The sequence below is a fragment of the Nansenia antarctica genome (genome assembly GCF_963989245.1).
Source record: "Nansenia antarctica genome assembly, chromosome: 4".
Classification (NCBI taxonomy): domain Eukaryota; kingdom Metazoa; phylum Chordata; class Actinopteri; order Argentiniformes; family Microstomatidae; genus Nansenia; species Nansenia antarctica.
The window spans coordinates 50,160,824-50,178,395 of record NC_137689.1 but is presented as its reverse complement, the minus strand read 5'-3'; the positions used below and the strand labels follow the sequence as shown (position 1 = coordinate 50,178,395).

The following is a 17,572-nucleotide window of genomic DNA, read 5'->3' as shown; positions in this document are numbered from 1 at the left end:
TAATAGAATTTATTAGTAGAAATGAGAGTGATGCATGCATTATGACTAGCATTATGTCTAGTATGTGTAAAAAAAAACAGGAAGTAATTTCACCACAGCTGAAAAGTATTCTGGATGACACAACATAGCATTTCTATGTAAGATTTACTGTAGCTGGCTCCTTCACTACTGCATGTCAGCCTGTTTGAATGTAATATCACTGGAATATTCTGAGGACGAATGTGGATTTCTACTGTAGTATGTGAAGGTCACCATTCAAGAGCAACAAACTATTCAAAGAGCACAAAGGAGAAACCATTTCCATAGTCCTAGGGCCGGTTTCAGAGACAAGGCTTAAGCCTAGTCCTGGACTAAATCACACTTTCAATGTAAAATCTCCATTGAATATGTTTTTTAGTCTAGGATTAGGCTTAAGCCTTGTCTGTGAAACCGGCCCATAGTCATTTAATCAGTACTTAAGTCGAGTCGTGACTTAAGTCACCAAAAGATTTGAAAGTATACTGAACTGTCATTGAAGATGGATGTGCATGGTGCTGCAAAGTATTAGGTGTTATCCTTCTAGACTAGAGGGATGACTTTAATCTCTAAAATACCACCAAAATAACACCAGATCTCATTGTTCTACCACATGAACATTTCTGACCTCTTTTTGTACTATGAATGTATGTAAATTCTGGACAGAATGTTTCTGTAAACCAGGTCATCAAAGAGGAGGTTTTCAATGTGTTGTCTTTCCTCCTGACCTCCCTCAATTTTGGACCATAGAACTAACACATTTAGAATAATCAGTTCAGTTAGTCAGTCTCTGCCTCTTTGTCAATACTAATAATAGTAGCAGTCAAACTCAAACCTGTCTGACTTCACCTCAGTCATCTTGACATATTATCAATCAAAACCATATCTCTACCTGAAACATGCCGTTCTTACTAACTGAACGCTTCCTGTTTCAGACAACTTACAACAAAGGTCGACTTTATCATTATCATTAAAGCATAACAGACTAACGCATCTCATTGTTGTACTGCTGTTTGTTAGCACATTATTAAAGTTTCCTTTTCAATAAAATCCCTGCCTCTATCATTTGACTCATGCATGTCTAGGGCTCAAACTTCATCCATGATACGTTCCAATGTGTAACAATGTAAAACTCCAAAATCAGGAACGTGACGACTGTCTATGAATGATTACAGTTTAAATAAGTACGAGTCTGCAAAAAAACTTAAATATGGTTTTATTTAAAAGGCTTAAAAAAAGGTGAAGAAAACCCTGGCAGGTCCCTTACATGTGCAGTCAGTAGACCGGTACTAAACACTTGGTGCTTGCTGCCTACATACCTCCCTCTTTCAGCACTCTCCTACCCCTTTGATCCATGGCCAACCCCATTCCCCTTCCCCATGTCAGGCAGGTCTTATGAGGGTGACCTGGTTCCATTTAGGTTCTTAGCCTCTTCCCCCTAGCCCTAGTGTCCATAAATCTGAAAGGGCTCGATAGATGAAAGAGACGTGAGGTGATGACATTAAAGTAGTCATATTGCTGCCACCGTCGCTGTCGTCTTTCCCTTCAGCAGACAAATACTACTGGAGAATTGTTTCAGCCCAATAGCGGCCATTCTAAAGATGCCTTGTCAAGGGAAATGCGCAACCATGTGTTGGCTGAGGTCTAGTAGAGGGCGTGGAGAGAGAAACAGCCTGTAGAGAAAACGACCGAAACAGAGGCATGCTACAATTCCTTTAGATTAAAATCTGAGTGGTATTTTCAACACAGAACGTCAATGACATGTGATGAGGACCCCAAAGACTACATTAACTTGTGGAAAAATAGCATAATATGACTCCTTTAATTAACCTCCCAATCGACTGAATGGAGCATATTCCCTTAACCTCTCTAGTCCTTCCAAATTTAGGGATACCAAGCAGCAAGGGAAAGGGACAACATATGGGAATGGAACCAGGCCAGTGAATGAATGTCGCCCCACCCCCCCCACCACCACCACCACCACCCCCTCCCCGTTCTCTCCTGCGTTAAGCACTCCCTGTCACTTCCAGTTGGTTGAAGGATGTGATAAGGACGTAGTGTGCCATCTCCTCCTCCGTCAGCTCCATGTTCCCGGGCCTCACCACCACGGCTACGTTCACTCCTGCGTCCTCAGCAGCCTTGGCCTCTGTAGAGGGAAACACAGAGCTGTAATTCTCCTTCTCACAATTAGCACTGAAGCGCAAAGGCGGACATCTGCACTGCCTCACAGCCCTCCTCCTCCTCCTCCTCCACCACCACAACCATCGGGCGTCCGGTATTGCCGTCAGCCTTCATCCGTTGAGGGAACGCTTCCTTTGAAATCAGAGACAGCTGCTATGCTGCCTGCGCTGCGCTTGCGTCGTCTCGCAACCAAGAGCAGTGTCTGAGCTCAAGGATCGGCGAAAGTCGATTCTCGATGGCTGACGCACGCATTGGAATAATATCTCTCGTCAAAATCATGCTTATTTATGTAACTTGTACAACTCGCTGGTGAGTTGAAATCATTTCCACTGATCGATACATACACAACAAGGCTGATCCCACTGGGTAGAAACGCAGACAAGCTATTTAAAACGGCATTCTTTGTTGCGATAACCTGCTATAGTTGAAAAACAGGACCTACCTCGTGTGACATCTGTAAGGAACATGATTTCTTCAGGTTGGCAGCCAATTCTCTCTGCAATTCTCTCATAGCTTTTGCTCTCTACCTTGGCACCTATATTTGTGTCAAAGTGACCATCGAATAGCTGAAAAGACAAAGGGAAATAATTCTCACCCAGAGGTCTATAATGATTTACGGAGATAAATCACTTTAGGAAGATTCATTGCTGAGTGCATCTGCTTTTAACATATTAAATCCCATATAAAACCAGGAAAGTGAAGAGACAGTTGCTCACATCTAAGACATCTCCTTCTACTGAGTATCCAAACAGCAGCTTCTGTGCCTCCACACTCCCAGAGGAGTAGATGTAGACCTTCAGGCCCTGCCTCCTCCACCTCTTGATGGAGGGCACCACGTCCTGGTACACCCTGTTTGACACAGACCACGGAGAGAACAAACACCACAGTGATCCTTTCTTTTTTCATCCTAGTCACGAGTCAAAGTGATGAATCCAGTAAAGGAATGGTTCACTACTCAATTCTCAGATTACAGATTGCAATATTCATATTAGGCTGTTTTTAAATGTTATTTTAGTACAACAACATATTTTATGTTCATGTTATATTCATTTGAGATTGAAGCCAGCGGATTTATCCAATTGCAAATAGCAGGATCCACACGACAGACCATGTCAACTTCGGAAAAAACCTTGATTGTGGTGACATCAAAGTTCCCATTTGCAACAAATGCATGCGAATCTTTTAGGATGTTATTGAATAAGGAACACTCAACTACTTACTCGCCTTTGATTCTCCCAGCAGCATAGGCTGCCCTCCACATGTGGCCCTGCAGCTGTTTCAGTGCTGTGGTCTTCCTGTCAGACGCCATCTGCCAGAGCACATTATCCACCACCTCTCTGATAGCCTTCTCCTCGTCTGTGTGTACCGTCTGGTCCAAGGCATGGACTGCGCATGCTCGGTTCTGCCTGATGTCCTCTTCAACCTAGCATCAGAGGGGTAAGGGAAAGTCATGCTTACTCCAATAACCAGGGACCTGGTGAGTGACATAACAAATGTTTCCAGACCATATATTCCATCAATGTCACTAAAGGAAAATCCAGGCTTTTTTTTCTTGCGATACTTATCAAAATGAGCCCAGATTAAGATAAAATAAGCCTGGATTTTCCTTCAGTGAAGTTGATGGAATACCCCCCCCCAAGTCTAGGACATGCCGTCACTGAGAAACACCAGACAGCCCTAAACTATTCACATCCCATCATGGATGGAAACTTCTCTTTGCAAACAGGAAACGGCTTGATTATATTATATTAAATACTGTAGAAATCATGTTTTAATTAGAATTGATCACTATTCTATAATTCAATAAGCTAATGGACGAGAGGAGATTTCATTAGGTCCATTCATAAACCTGCTGACTGCAAACTAATTAGTAAGCAAACCATGCAGCATCCTTTACAGTGACTAATCACTGATGCTTCTACCCTGGTCTGTGCTCCAGCACTTCCACCTGGGAAATGTACCAGTTCCTCAGTGGGTTATCCAACACATTAAAGGTATCCTCCAAGAAACAGAACCATATCTTGCCTATCACTGCAACAACAAAAGGTCGATAAACACTTGAACATGAATGTTCTTCACCAACTTACAGAACATTTAACTCCTGAAGTGAATAAATGTGGATGCTGCTCTACAAACTCCTCTCCTGCACTGTCATCACACATGACAGGCTGCAGGCCTCCGGCAAGTAGAGCAAAGCCTTCAGCTAATCAAATTCTGCCATTATCTATGACCCAGATATATATATTTGGGCTAAACCTTCTGGCTAACAGGCTAAACAATTACATGACCACGAATGAGCATAGGAATTGCGGACGATGAACGAAACATGAGGCTTATACACAAAACACAGAGTAGTAATATTTCTAGCAGTCACAGCAAGTCACAATGAACGGCGGAGAGAGGCTGCCTGTGGAGACACCCAGGTTCCAGCAGTTGAGACATTTTATTTGACAATATTTCCAAGACACCTAACAGTGTTGAGTTAACTATGATGTACAGAGGTAACAAAACCCCACCCTTGGGTAGACAGACAGCAGACAGACAAATCTAATCCGAGACACGATACTGCTGGTTTTGTTTAATCGTCACCGGGTCAAAGTGACTGATGTTACGGTGTCACTGACTGGCGGTCAGACACCTTTAAGCCCCTTGTCGGGGGAGAACCAAACCAGCAGTCGGACTCGGCCGCGTGTTATCTCACGATATGAGATATATATGTTGATATGACTATGGCATCTCGACTCCAGCCACATCTGTACACAGAGCACGTTGAGTGCTGCTGTCAACGGGCCGGGGCTACACATAGATAACGCGACATGTCAAGCTAACTCACCTGTTTCTTTAACAGATGCACGTCTTGCTTGCACTCATCCTCCTCCCAGTGCGCTGATAGATAATCCTCCAGATGCTCCTTGATGTATGGAAACAAGATATCCTGCAAAAAAAGACCATGGGCATTGTTAGCATGTCCGATTGTGTTAGCTGGCTAGCGTCAACGTTGGGGCATCTGTGTCTCTGCACAAGACAGCAAATCGCACATCACAAATAGCCAAGCTAATTAATTCAGTTTCATTAAAAAAAAAAACACAGTCGGTTATCCTACCTTTACAAACGTGATCGGTGTCGTCGTCCCCTCTATGTCCAGCAAGAGCGCGCTGGTATTTGCAGGGATTGCAACCGTGGCCATTTTTCAAAACAGCCTCTCCACCCGGCGATCCTGCCGGACTCGAACACCGTGCAGACCCGAACACTTTTAGTGCCAGTTCGCCAAAATTGCTTTAAAAAAAATATGGCCCCGGTTATTATATTCCTGATCGTTTAGCTAGCTATGACCCTAGGTCTGTCGGTGTAAAGACAAGCCGCAGCAGAAAGCCATCGAGCGGGTTTATAACAGGTTTATAACCGGAGGAAGTGTTTTGTTTCCAGTTCCACGAGGAGAAGGCGTGGCGACGTCACCCACGAGGACACAGCCACAGATCAGGGTTGCCAGATGGGGTTCAGATCAGGGTTGCCAGATGGGGTTCAGATCAGGGTTACGGCCGAATGGGCTAAATTTGATCACACTGGACCGGAAAAAAGCATTTGGGCGGTTGGGCTGGATAAATAGCATTTAGGCGGTATCAAAATGTCAGTGCCTGAAAGTTACAAAATGCGTTAAGTTAAAACACACAGCCTAGTAGCTACATACAATGTGCAGGTTTATTTTATTTTATTTTACAAACATCACTGGCAACAGACATACAGTTTAGGGGCTGCTCCAATAGTAATTAGCGGTTTTCTGACAATAGGTTTTGGGCTGTTTTTGGTGGATTTAGCGGTTTTTAGACTGTGGTTAGGCTGGAAATGGTCAATCACATCTGGCAACCCTGCCAAAGATAGACAGAAACTAGATGGGCTACAGCTAAACAGCAGGGATCATTCTCAGATTAGTGTGGACACCCATTTCCCAGTACACGATAATCACTTAAATTGGAGAATTAATTGTAATTGTTTTGACACAAAAGTGTGTGGGCCCCAGACAGCACAACAACAATACGTCACTCATTCGCTGCAGTTTAATGTTTACATTTCGTTTTGGAAACCAGTTTTGTGTTATGTTTTATGAATATCTTCCGTTGTGTGGTGGCATGACGAAACGAAAACAGTGCTGCTCGCTCGGGCAGTGGTTTGACACCTCAGACACCTCCCCCCCCCCCAACTGAACTGTACTACTGCGAACACACCACGGGAGCGTTCGTAAATACGCTCTGGAAATCTGATCAGCACTTATGGAATGCCTCTTGTCCAATCAAATTACTTGGTCCCTTTATAACGTTGAACCCAGTGTGCGCTCCGGCGCTCTCAGAGCGTATTTACGAACGCAGCCTAGATCAACTGCGTCACAGCACCGTGTCGCCCGCCCTTGCTGTCACTGTCAGCCATCTTACATAGCCAGCTAACTGAGCTTCGGTAGTTAGCTCAGCCGCCAGACCGAATAACACTTTCTCTATACAGCCAACAACCGTGTGAAGTGTGAAAATGGAGATCGAAGGCCAAGTTGACTTCAGCACAGATGAATTTCCAGAGGGCTCCAAAATAAACGCTAGCAAAAACCTTCAGGATGACGGGTGAGTTGGGGCGAGTTAGCACTAGCAAGGGTGATGAGCCAAGGGGTAGGACTAACCCCTGGTACGAAAACGGTTGGTGATATACAATATGATCACACGTCAGGTCAGGTGTGACAATGTTATGTTCATAGCTAAATTGCTTAAATCTTACAGCAGGAAACATGCACAAATACGACTGTCATGTGCACGCGCATAATAAAACCGTTAGAGCTGTATATGTGCCATTTCATTTCAGCAATTAGTCTGACCCAAAACCTAGCTAACTGCGCGGTTATATAGCACACTAGCTCGATAAAAGTTGGCTAGGTAGGTTAGCGATATTGATTAAATGCCACTATGATCCTAAGTGCCACATTGATCTTCATTACAGCAAAATGTTCATCGGCGGGCTTAGTTGGGACACCAGCAAAACGGACCTCACAGATTACCTGTCAAAGTTTGGAGAGGTGCTGGACTGCACCATCAAAACAGACCTGATGACAGGTCGGTCCCGAGGCTTCGGCTTCGTCCTGTTTAGAGATGCTGAGAGTGTGGAGAGGGTGAGTACTGAACCAGAGTTACTAATAACAATAGTCATTAAAGTATATATATATTTTTTTTAAACATAAAAAAAAAAAAACATGTTAACACCCAAGCTTTATATGCCAAATTGCCAACACAAACAAAACATGAGTATACATTCAATACATCACCACAAGACTTACAAGACAATATTACATAGGAACAAATGAAGATCAACAGTCATGTGATTGTAAGGATTTTTGTCTACTGCAGGTCTTGGAGCTGAAGGAACACAAACTGGATGGGAAACTGATTGACCCCAAGCGAGCCAAAGCCATGAAGGGGAAGGAGCCTCCCAAGAAAGTTTTTGTTGGTGGCCTCAGCCCAGATACTCCAGAGGAAGAAATCCGGGAATACTTTGGCAATTATGGAGATGTAAGTTATGGACATAGAGAGACAGTGGAAGCCAAGTGATAAAAAGCTAATATTATTGTTCACTTAAAAGATTCACAGGTTTCTACATACCCCCCCCCCCGTAGACGTCATATAAAGGCTAAGAGATATGCAGAATAGTGTCCCTTTTTTGTACACCTGGTGAAACTACTTAGTAGTGTTGTATTGACAGATTGACAGCATTGAGCTTCCCATGGATACCAAAACCAACGAACGCCGGGGGTTCTGCTTCGTGACGTACGTGGAGGAAAGTCCTGTGCAGAAGCTCTTGGAGTGCAGATACCACCAAGTTGGAAGTGGAAAGGTAGTGGAACCACATATATCCTCTAGACACACAAGCACTAGAAATAATACTTTCATAACAATTTGTGTGAACAGAAATTGAACCAAAGTTCTTTTCAGTGTTATTTCATATCATTACATTAATATATTACTGTGAAATTAAACTACTGTGTTTCAAGTTTCAAGTTTATTGTTACACAAGTGTAAGAAAGTAAAATTCAAGATATATATAAAAATGACAATAGTACAAATAAGACGATACAATTAGCAATATCTTGCAATTTGCAGACAATAAGGCATTAGGCATAATTCAATAAAAAGAAAAAAAACTATACTGTGCATCACTTCACAATGATTCTGGGCACCACTGTGTTTTGAGTCATGAAAGGATGACATGATGAGCATGTCACTGCCCATTATGATCAGAAATGTCAGTGGGTGCCTATCTGTTCACATTCTTCCCCCCTGCTCATCAAGTTTTGATTGCCTTTCCAGTGTGAAATCAAAGTCGCCCAGCCCAAAGAAGTGTACAGACAGCAACAGCAGCACAGAGGAGACAGGGGCTATGGAGGAGGGAGAGGGGGCGGGTATAGAGGCCGGGGACGAGGAGGTAACTATAACAGCATCTACTGTATCTGTCCTCAGTCATTGACTACTTTTAGCATGTTGCTATGGGAATATCTGACTGATCGGATTTGATCGTATATTGGATAGGCCTATATGTACGCTCAATAGATTGTTGTTTACTTTTCGTTGGGGGGGGGGGGGGGGGTGACGACGACAACGTAAGGATTAAGCTATAAGTGTTTGGTTACAAACAATGGAGTAAAACAAGCTTATTTTTTAGGTAAGACATTTGAGTTCATATGGCATTTTAAAGTTATTGTTAAGAATCAATTACTATATATATCATTAATTTCAAAGCCCCAACATTGATACACAAATCCCATATTGCCCCTTTAAACCAATAGAAAGTGGACAGAAGCTGGACGTTTCCTTTCAGAAGAAGCCTGAAAGCATAATATCGACTGACAACTCACACTTGAACCTTTCTGGCTTCTCAATTTAGGTCAGAGTAACTACAACCAGGGCTATAACAACTACTATGGCCAGAACTATGGAAGCTATGGCAACGGATACAACCAGGGCTACAATGGCTACACTGGCTATGACTACTCTGGCTACAACTATAATAGTTATGGTTATGGACAGGGCTACGATGACTACAATGGTAAGCTTACCTATTGATGCCAACTACTAGGCCTAAATGAAGCAGTGCCTTTCAGCCCCAACAACTCATGTACTTCTAGAACAAACGACAGGTGCAAGTCTCCTTGTATGTATTCAATAGCTCTGGAAAAATAAACATGTCTGTAATTCTGCCTGCCTTGGGTTTCTTTGCTCTTGATGCATGTTTGTGAATATCTCCATATCCAGGCAGTGCCGTATATTTGATGGGTAAACACTTGCAATATTCTTCTTCATTTAAGCCAATAATAGTTCTATAAGATACTGATTTCATTAATATTGCTTACACTTAGTTACTATACTCAAAAATAGCTGTATTTTGATTCCCAGGTAGGCATAAATGGTAGACAATAGCTAAGGTGGTGTCTCTTTGTACACATGGTATTCACACATTTAGAGAAAAAAAAAGAATCTGACAGTGTCATCTTATACAAGGCTCTCATAAAATTTCAATTGGAATTCCAAGTTAAAGCGAAGTGGTTGATAGACGTGTACTATACACCTAACGTGTAGCCCACATCCCACAGAACAATTGCAACTTCTTGCTGGAGTAATACAAAAGAGAAACCAACTCCATGGCTGTATAGCGATTTACTTCTTCAACAATTTGCTCTCTTACGTTGCCTTTTAATGTGTTATCCTAATCTCCTAACCCTTGACCTTCTCACAGGCCAGCAGAGCAGCTATGGGAAGGCGTCTCGAGAGAGCACAACCCACCAGAACAACTACCAGCCCTATTGAGCCAACAAACAAACAACCCGCTTAGCATTCTGGTAAGACTGAAATCCAAGTGTCATGTTAGGCTTGACTTAAAAAAACTTAAAGATCAATAGACACAAAAATATATTCTGAAACTTCTAAAGAGAGAAAGCAAGTGGTTACCATTGCCATGCATCCCATTTTGAAAGATACATCTAAAATAATGTCTATAGATCTTTAATTGCAAAATGCTTGTCTAGCGGTTTGCTTTTTATTAAGCTCTCCAGAAAAACATAAGCGTTTTTCTGTAGATTCTCCTTTTCCCCCCCTGCTTTTTAACAGGTGTTCATGTGGAAATAACATAAAGAGACTTGATAGCAATGTTAACAGGTAAAGTACTGCTAAAGGGTACAAAGTAAGGACCTATCCATATTTTTTCTTTCTCTTCCTAACTCTGATATTGTACCTTGTTTGTACCTGCCAGCCGGGACTTCATTGCAGGCCGTGTGTCACCTGACCACGACATTCTCTGGGCGTCGCACATAGCGGGCAGAGAGCACGGCATGCACAAGAAAACGCTGTCCAGTGGTATGGTCTCTTCCAACTTCCTGTACCAGCGATAAACACAAAGAAACATAAAGAGAAAAGGAAAAATGAATCTCACTCTTTCATTTTTTAAGTTGTTCAATGTTTTCTTTAACAAATCTCTGAAATGGGTTTTTTACAGGAATTACATAAAAATGAAACCTAAAAGTGTACTTAACTGCTGTATTGTGTATTCTCTTTTTATTTTAGTGGTCTTGTGTTTCTGTTCTGGAGCTTCAGTGTAATTTTATTTGTTTTTCTATAATGATCCCCTCTTAAATTGCTTAAACTCATAATGCTTGCTTTTTCTTTATAGCCCTTAGAGAACTTCAATTGATAAACACCACAAACTTTTTTTTTTAAACGTAGGTGTTAAAGATCATATGTAAACCAGCTTCATAACGCCATAAAAAGCTGACACACAAAATTGCATATTTGAGCTATTGTGTATGACTAAAGAACATCTGCCAAATTGTTTCATTTTATAGACAGATGGAATCGTGAGAGCTATATAATTTGGATTTGCTCCTTTATGGTGATATCATCCACCAATTCAGTGGAGCTGAAGCTTTTGCTGGCTGATGAGCTGTTGGCTACAGTGTGTGAAGCTGTGAGTTGTACATATGATCTTTAAAACGGAATGGAGACATAAACGTAATAGTTTAAAGTTGACAGCACAAGAAGTTTGGACGTTCTCTTTTTCAGTGGTAAGTTCTCGTAGAGATCTGAAATGAGTAAATCCTTATCTTGTGTCCTTGTTCGCAGACGGGCTGGCTGGCCGGAGAGTGACCCTGTACCCTGGTGGCAACTTTGGGGGAATCCTGTCCTGTCCTGAGATCAGCTCATGTCTAAACAGCCCTCATTTCGTTGTCCTCCTGAGATGAAGCTGACATGCGGTGTGTCTGACTTTGTAAATAGTGAGGCTTTTTTTGGTTCGTGTTCTTTCTCCACCCCTTCCTCTTGTACTCTGTAGTACAAGGCTGTAGGTCTAGGTTTCATTGTGATTTAATGTGTTCTTATACCTTGATTTTGAACTTGTTCTGTTTTGTTTTAAAAATTGATTTTCTGCAGGTTTTGCATTAAGGGATTATTAAAGATGGTCCAAAACAGAAATGAACTTGATTGCTATTATTTATAATAGGCTCTGATAGAAATACATGCCTCTAGCAACTGCCATAGTACCACGGGTCAAAGATTGGCTTACATCACATAAGACAGTATAGATCAAAGATAATTACTGTCATTACTGAATATATCGGTTAATTTTCCTTGAAATGTTTACACTCTTACATTCTTTGGGGAGAGCCATAAAGGTCAGATGTTTAACTACAGCTTAAAAGTATAATCTCTTTGGTTTAACTAACTATCAGAAACTGCTCAACTTGTAAAGGGAGAGTTACAGATGCTCAATGGATCAACAACTATCCAGTGGGCTATCCAATGGGACCACCATGGTTTGTGCAATTTGTACTGTATTTGACAGAAGCTAACATCAGAGGATTTATAATATGCTGATATCAATACTGAAGCCACTACCCGCTGAAAGCAGCACCTCCCTCAGCCAGTCCCTCCATCTTATACACGACGCCATGTTATGCTAACGTTAGCTAGACAGCAAGCAATCACCCACCGGTGTTTAAAAGGTTACCTGACAGAAGTTGTGCAGCCAGCCAGTCATTGACAACGAGACCAAAGCTCAGGGCATGTTCAACCACTGTGTCTAATGATAGATGTATGTATGCCTTGTATCTGATGATCGTTGGCTGGCTAGGTCGCTGAGCTACGTGGGGGCAGACTAGAAGGATCCGCAGCTCCAGCTGCTACGAGCAGACAGACAGACAGACAGCTACGAGCAGACAGACAGACAGCTACGAGCAGACAGACAGACAGACAGCTACGAGCAGACAGACAGACACGCAACGCCGACAGTGTCTGACGAGCTAGCAGGTCAGCAATTTGTGCGACATCCAAAATGTCAGAGGACCTGGAAATCGGTGAAGATCCAACTCTGATGAAAATGGAGGAAGACGGAGAGACGAGCAGTGAGGAGCAGATGCCGCCCGCCGCAGAGGTGCAGCCTGGCCTGGGCTCTGGAGACGGAGAGGTGCAGCCTGGCCTGGGCTCTGGAGACGGAGAGGGATCACAGATCGATGCCAGTAGGAATGAAGAGGACGAGGGGTGAGAGAGAGACATGTTTCATGTTGGCCAGCTTAGCTCTCTGGTCTTACCCACCCAGTCCTACTCTGTCAGTCCCGTCTCTCGCTGCCTGCCAGACAGGTTGATGATTGATCGGTGGTGCTTTGTTGTTTTGGCTGCTGGTCATCATTACTTTCTCTTTTAGTCTTCATGGCTCTTATCTAAAGTCATATAGAGATGGCGATGCATTCGCTTGCTATTATCGATGTGATTGATCATGCAACAAGGAAGCTGCACGAGTTTAGAAATGTGCACATGGAAAAAGATGAAACCAAACAGGCGCTGTCAGGTTCACCAAGGGATGTCATGCTCTATAGCTAAGCCTTCAGCCTATCTCAAATCAGGTTCAGGGACGGGATAGGGAATGATTGCTGGATAAAACACAGTAGTAGGCCTAACTGTTCACAAGACCAGACACAAATATTCAAATAATGTCATATTGGTTATCCATTATTAGAATGTATAGTGGTTTATTTCATATTTTTCATAGATCCTAAAAAAAAGACTCTTGAATATATCTGTGTTCAAACTCTGTCCGCAGAAAAATGTTTGTTGGTGGCCTAAGCTGGGACACAACCAAGAAGGATTTGAAAGATTACTTTTCCAAGTTTGGGGAGGTAGTAGACTGCACACTGAAGCTGGACCCCATGACAGGCCGGTCCAGGGGGTTTGGATTTGTGTTGTTTAAAGTGGCTGACAGTGTTGACAAGGTAGGCTATTTCCATGTCTGCTTTCGATCATGTTGAATAACAACGTTAACATGGCATTATGGCTGGGGTTCAATTCATTCCTATCATTATCAGCATGGTTTTAAGTTGTTTTACTGTCTTTTACTGTTTGTTTAATTTGTGTAGAGGTAATGTTTCCTATACAGGTTGGCCTATTAATCAACACATTAGGTGGGAGCCTATACTGTAGTCATATAGGCCTTAATAGAAGATGATGGATGTCTGATTTGAAAGGAATACTGTATCTGAATTCAATGGGAGTTATTGCCATCCTGGAAAGTAACCTATTTTGTTTGTTATTACGTTGATGTCAAATAATGAGTTTGTGGAATTTGAATCAAGCCTGTCCAATGAAGTTTGAATTCAGTTGAAATTGTAATCCCTAGGCTATAAGGGCCTATTTACAGTTAGGGCCTATTTACAGTAAATTCTGCAAAGTTAATGGTTGATGTTTATTTTTAGTTGTCTTTCAGAACGAGGGGATTATAATGTCCCTACTAGTAACATGGGTATACTTCCTTATAGTATTACCTGCCTCCTCCCATAGGTCACTGTACAAAAGGAACACAAGCTTAATGGAAAGGTAATTGATCCTAAAAAAGCCAAAGCGATGAAGAACAAGGAACCCATCATGAAGATCTTTGTAGGCGGTCTCTCTCCAGACACTCCTGAGGAGAAGATCAGAGAGTACTTTGGTGCCTTTGGTGAGGTAAACTCCTTTTCTGTGTCACCACTTTCTGTGTCACCAAACCAGTCTGTTTCAGCTCTAGCCAACTTGACATCACCTTGACAAGGAAGATAAAATGTAGAAACTGACATGTGCCCTGGCAATGAATGATGTCATCACCCAGATGGAGGGAGCACTGACGACAGGAAGGAAAGGTGCTTCGCAAGAGTATTCAAACAGGGCCCAACTGAGAACCCTGTCCAGGCTAACTGACCGTTATCTGTTCTACCAGGTTCTATACAGTAAATACATTGTCCCTGTGAACAGGTGGAGTCCATCGAGCTGCCCATGGAAAACAAAACAAATAAAAGGAGAGGTTTCTGTTTCATCACCTTCAAAGACGAGGAGTCGGTGAAGACGATCATGGAAAAAAAGTACCACAATATAGGATTAAGCAAGGTAGAACACTGTCTTGGAACAACTATTTAGCCTATTCATTTTGAAATACAAGGTGTGAGATGATTCCATTCATAAAGGGGGATCATAGGAACAGCATTCAAAGAGAATGGAAATGTACACACCACTTCACTATACCACTGGAACGTTTAGAACAGTATATTGCATGTTGCATTACAGCATGCCTACATAGACACACTCTTATCTCTGTCGTCAGTGTGAAATCAAGGTGGCAATGTCCAAGGAGCAGTACCAGCAGCAGCAGCATTGGGGAGGCAGAGGGGGATACTCATCTCGGTCGCATGGCAGAGGTGGTAAGTCGAGTATACATTACAAATATCTATGCTTTCTGAATCAATATTTTCATACAGTGAGAATCGGGATGATTGTATTACATCTGAAATCATAGAGCAGATGTGAGATGTTGTGATTTGTGAAATTGTCTGGTTTTCTTGGCATGAATGAATCCAAAATAGTCATTTGAAATCCAAATATTGTATTCATGCACCTGGTATTGTTTGTGTCATGGAGAACTAATAAGAGTATTGTAATAACAAGAGTTTTAAGTCAAGTCTAGTCAGACATTTTGGAGGAAGAGATGCATATTCAAAATGGTACATTGCAGATCCCAATCAAAATTGGAACCAGGGATATGGCAATTATTGGAACCAAGGGTACGGCAATTACGGCGATTATGGATACAACAATCAAGGCTATGGAGGATATGGTGGCTATGACTACTCTGGTTACAACAACTACTACGGTTATGGCGACTACAGCGGTATGTCATCTTGGTGATCTCACACTGAATGGAACTATATACTGTAACCTTGTTAATAAAATGTGGATGTGTGGGTAATTTGACAATAACGGTCTACAAACTGTTAACTATAATGTTTTTTCATGTACTCAATACATTGTTTATATTTACTTTGAATGAAATTCCTGCATGCTGTTTACAAGTGAAATTACATTTCTCTTTTTTTCAAAAATAAATACAAACGTTTAAATATATTACTTTTTCAATGTTTCTTATGTGTATGTCATCATATGTCATCAGTGTGTGAAGATCTTAAAACATCTTATCATTTATAATCATATAATTAATTACCTTTTATATTTGTGTGTGCCCAACCCATAGATCAGCAGGGTGGATATGGCAAGTCCCCAAGGCGAGGAGGTCATCAAAACAACTACAAGCCATACTAAAGTGAACATCTCACACACTCTAGCAGGTATGTTACCAAGTCTCTTATGACAAATCTAGATTAAGTATGCTATATTCACTTCTATGTATGGTAATATAATTGCATAATTTTTTTTCTTCTCTTTTAAAGTTTCACACAGCACCCTGAAGTGCTTAACAGTAGTGGTAACATAAAGGCTACAGACTTTTGTGGCGATTACATTAACAGGCCTTCTGCTGCTCTTTTGAGACATTTTGTAACTGTAAAGTTAACAGGTAAAGTACTGCTACTACAGTAAATGGATGCCAGAGTTAAGGATTTGCAAGGAAAAAGAAGAATGTTGTCTTCTAACTCTGACATATACCTTGTTTGTACCTGCCAGCGGAGCTTCCTTGCAGGCCATGAGCTGACTCCCAGATACTCTCAGGCCCGCTCAATGCGGACCGGGTACGAGACGCGTACGCTCTCGAATGCTGCCATTTGGTATGGTTTTCCAACATCCTGTATCAGCATTGTAAACAAAACAAAGTGGGACACGTCCCGCTTTGTCCGCTGTCTTTTTATTTTCATTTCTTTACTTGTTTTTTTAAGTGTAAAAACTAAAATATACTTATGTAATGTTAATGTCATTTTTTACAGGCCCCTACTCCCCCACAAGTACTGTAATGGTAAAATATGACATCGTACTGAGAAAATAACTATTTACTTTTCAAAGGATACGTACGGCTTTCTCTGGACTTTCCAGTGACTTTTAATATATGCATTCCTAATCTTACCTGTAATGCTTGCTTTCTTTATTTAGCCCTTGTAGCAGTTATAGCCAGTAGTCCATGAGCTAAAACCTGGTTTGTACTTGGATGCCACTGCGTTGGAGATATTTTTGTACTTGTATTGTTTGTTTGTGTTATTGACAGCGGTGGGAAAAGCTCCTTTTGTAAACATGGTTAATTTCCCTCTAACAAATTCTCTTTTTAACCTTTTGAAAAACATCAAGTTTAATAGTATCACTGTTTCCAGAAATTTGCATGTAATGCTTTATTTATTGTGTATTTTTTGACCAATTGAAGGCTTAACTTATTCGTTTTGTATTTGGCCTTTGACCTCTTCGATTTGTCGCACTTCAGGATTTCTAGTTTATGGACTAACTCTTTTTAAAATTCTTAATTTGTAAAACGTATTCTTATCTCTCATTTCTTTGTGTTTTCTTAATGAACAATGTAAAGACGGGGGATTCCTCTGACGTGTGTGTGGTTATAGCCCTATCAGTGTGTAGTATCTTTCATAATTGATAGTTTGACTTGTTTGTCTTTTTCAGGCTTCAAGGTGATGGAAGAATGGAACAGGTCTTCTGGTGAAGCATTGGCAGGAGAGGTGACAGTATTCAGTCAAGATTTCCTTTTTGATGGACGGATTGTGAAAGGACAAATAAGAATATTCAGTTATCTATATTGACTTTTATGTTCAACGTGGTTACATTTATTGTATATTGTAAAGCTTTGAAATGTGTCTTGTGTTGAGTTACACTGTGTGCAACAGATATTCCAAATGATATGAGATTATTCACTTCCTCACAAATCCATTGTGTTAAATGTGTACCAAATGTTCTTTGAAAACAGCTTTTGTTTAGTCGTCTATGCCCTTAATCAGTAAACCCCCAAAATATAATACAATTGGTCATATAGTACGTTGTGTATATGTTCATGAACACATACAAAGAGGAACATGAAATTAATCTTAATTCTTTATCAGAGTTTCACTCCAAATTTT

General features: G+C 41.4%; 3 protein-coding genes across 6 annotated transcripts; 2 read left to right on the top strand and 1 right to left on the bottom strand.

The window, feature by feature from the left end:
- Nucleotides 1–1,220: 1,220 nt before the first annotated feature.
- enoph1 (enolase-phosphatase 1) lies at nt 1,221–5,644 on the bottom strand. The gene is made up of 6 exons (XM_080530277.1): nt 5,300–5,644; nt 5,030–5,131; nt 3,417–3,619; nt 2,913–3,045; nt 2,639–2,762; nt 1,221–2,161 (listed from the first exon to the last, which is right to left on the bottom strand). Exons 1-6 carry the CDS (start codon nt 5,381–5,383, stop codon nt 2,022–2,024), a joined length of 786 nt encoding a protein of 261 aa, XP_080386403.1. The 5' UTR covers nt 5,384–5,644; the 3' UTR covers nt 1,221–2,021.
- Nucleotides 5,645–6,624: 980 nt separating this feature from the next.
- Nucleotides 6,625–11,668, top strand: hnrnpdl (heterogeneous nuclear ribonucleoprotein D-like). 3 transcript variants are annotated; one of them, XR_013937407.1, is made up of 9 exons: nt 6,625–6,803; nt 7,174–7,342; nt 7,578–7,739; nt 7,930–8,061; nt 8,535–8,649; nt 9,109–9,270; nt 9,958–10,060; nt 10,471–10,574; nt 11,337–11,668. XR_013937407.1 is itself a non-coding variant. In XM_080528920.1 (8 exons), exons 1-7 carry the CDS (start codon nt 6,715–6,717, stop codon nt 10,026–10,028), a joined length of 900 nt encoding a protein of 299 aa, XP_080385046.1. In that variant the 5' UTR covers nt 6,625–6,714; the 3' UTR covers nt 10,029–10,060; nt 11,337–11,668. The 3 variants fall into 3 exon arrangements, 1 of the variants encoding a protein (XP_080385046.1); XR_013937408.1 differs by having other exon boundaries at nt 9,958–10,574; XM_080528920.1 differs by lacking the exon at nt 10,471–10,574.
- Nucleotides 11,669–12,207: 539 nt separating this feature from the next.
- On the top strand, nt 12,208–17,228 carry hnrnpd (heterogeneous nuclear ribonucleoprotein D). Of its 2 annotated transcripts, none has more exons than XM_080528919.1 (8): nt 12,208–12,749; nt 13,309–13,477; nt 14,043–14,204; nt 14,490–14,621; nt 14,836–14,932; nt 15,244–15,399; nt 15,760–15,853; nt 17,121–17,228. In XM_080528919.1, exons 1-7 carry the CDS (start codon nt 12,544–12,546, stop codon nt 15,825–15,827), a joined length of 990 nt encoding a protein of 329 aa, XP_080385045.1. In that variant the 5' UTR covers nt 12,208–12,543; the 3' UTR covers nt 15,828–15,853; nt 17,121–17,228. The 2 variants fall into 2 exon arrangements, with proteins under 2 accessions (XP_080385045.1, XP_080385044.1); XM_080528918.1 differs by lacking the exon at nt 17,121–17,228 and adding an exon at nt 16,188–16,291.
- Nucleotides 17,229–17,572: the final 344 nt, after the last annotated feature.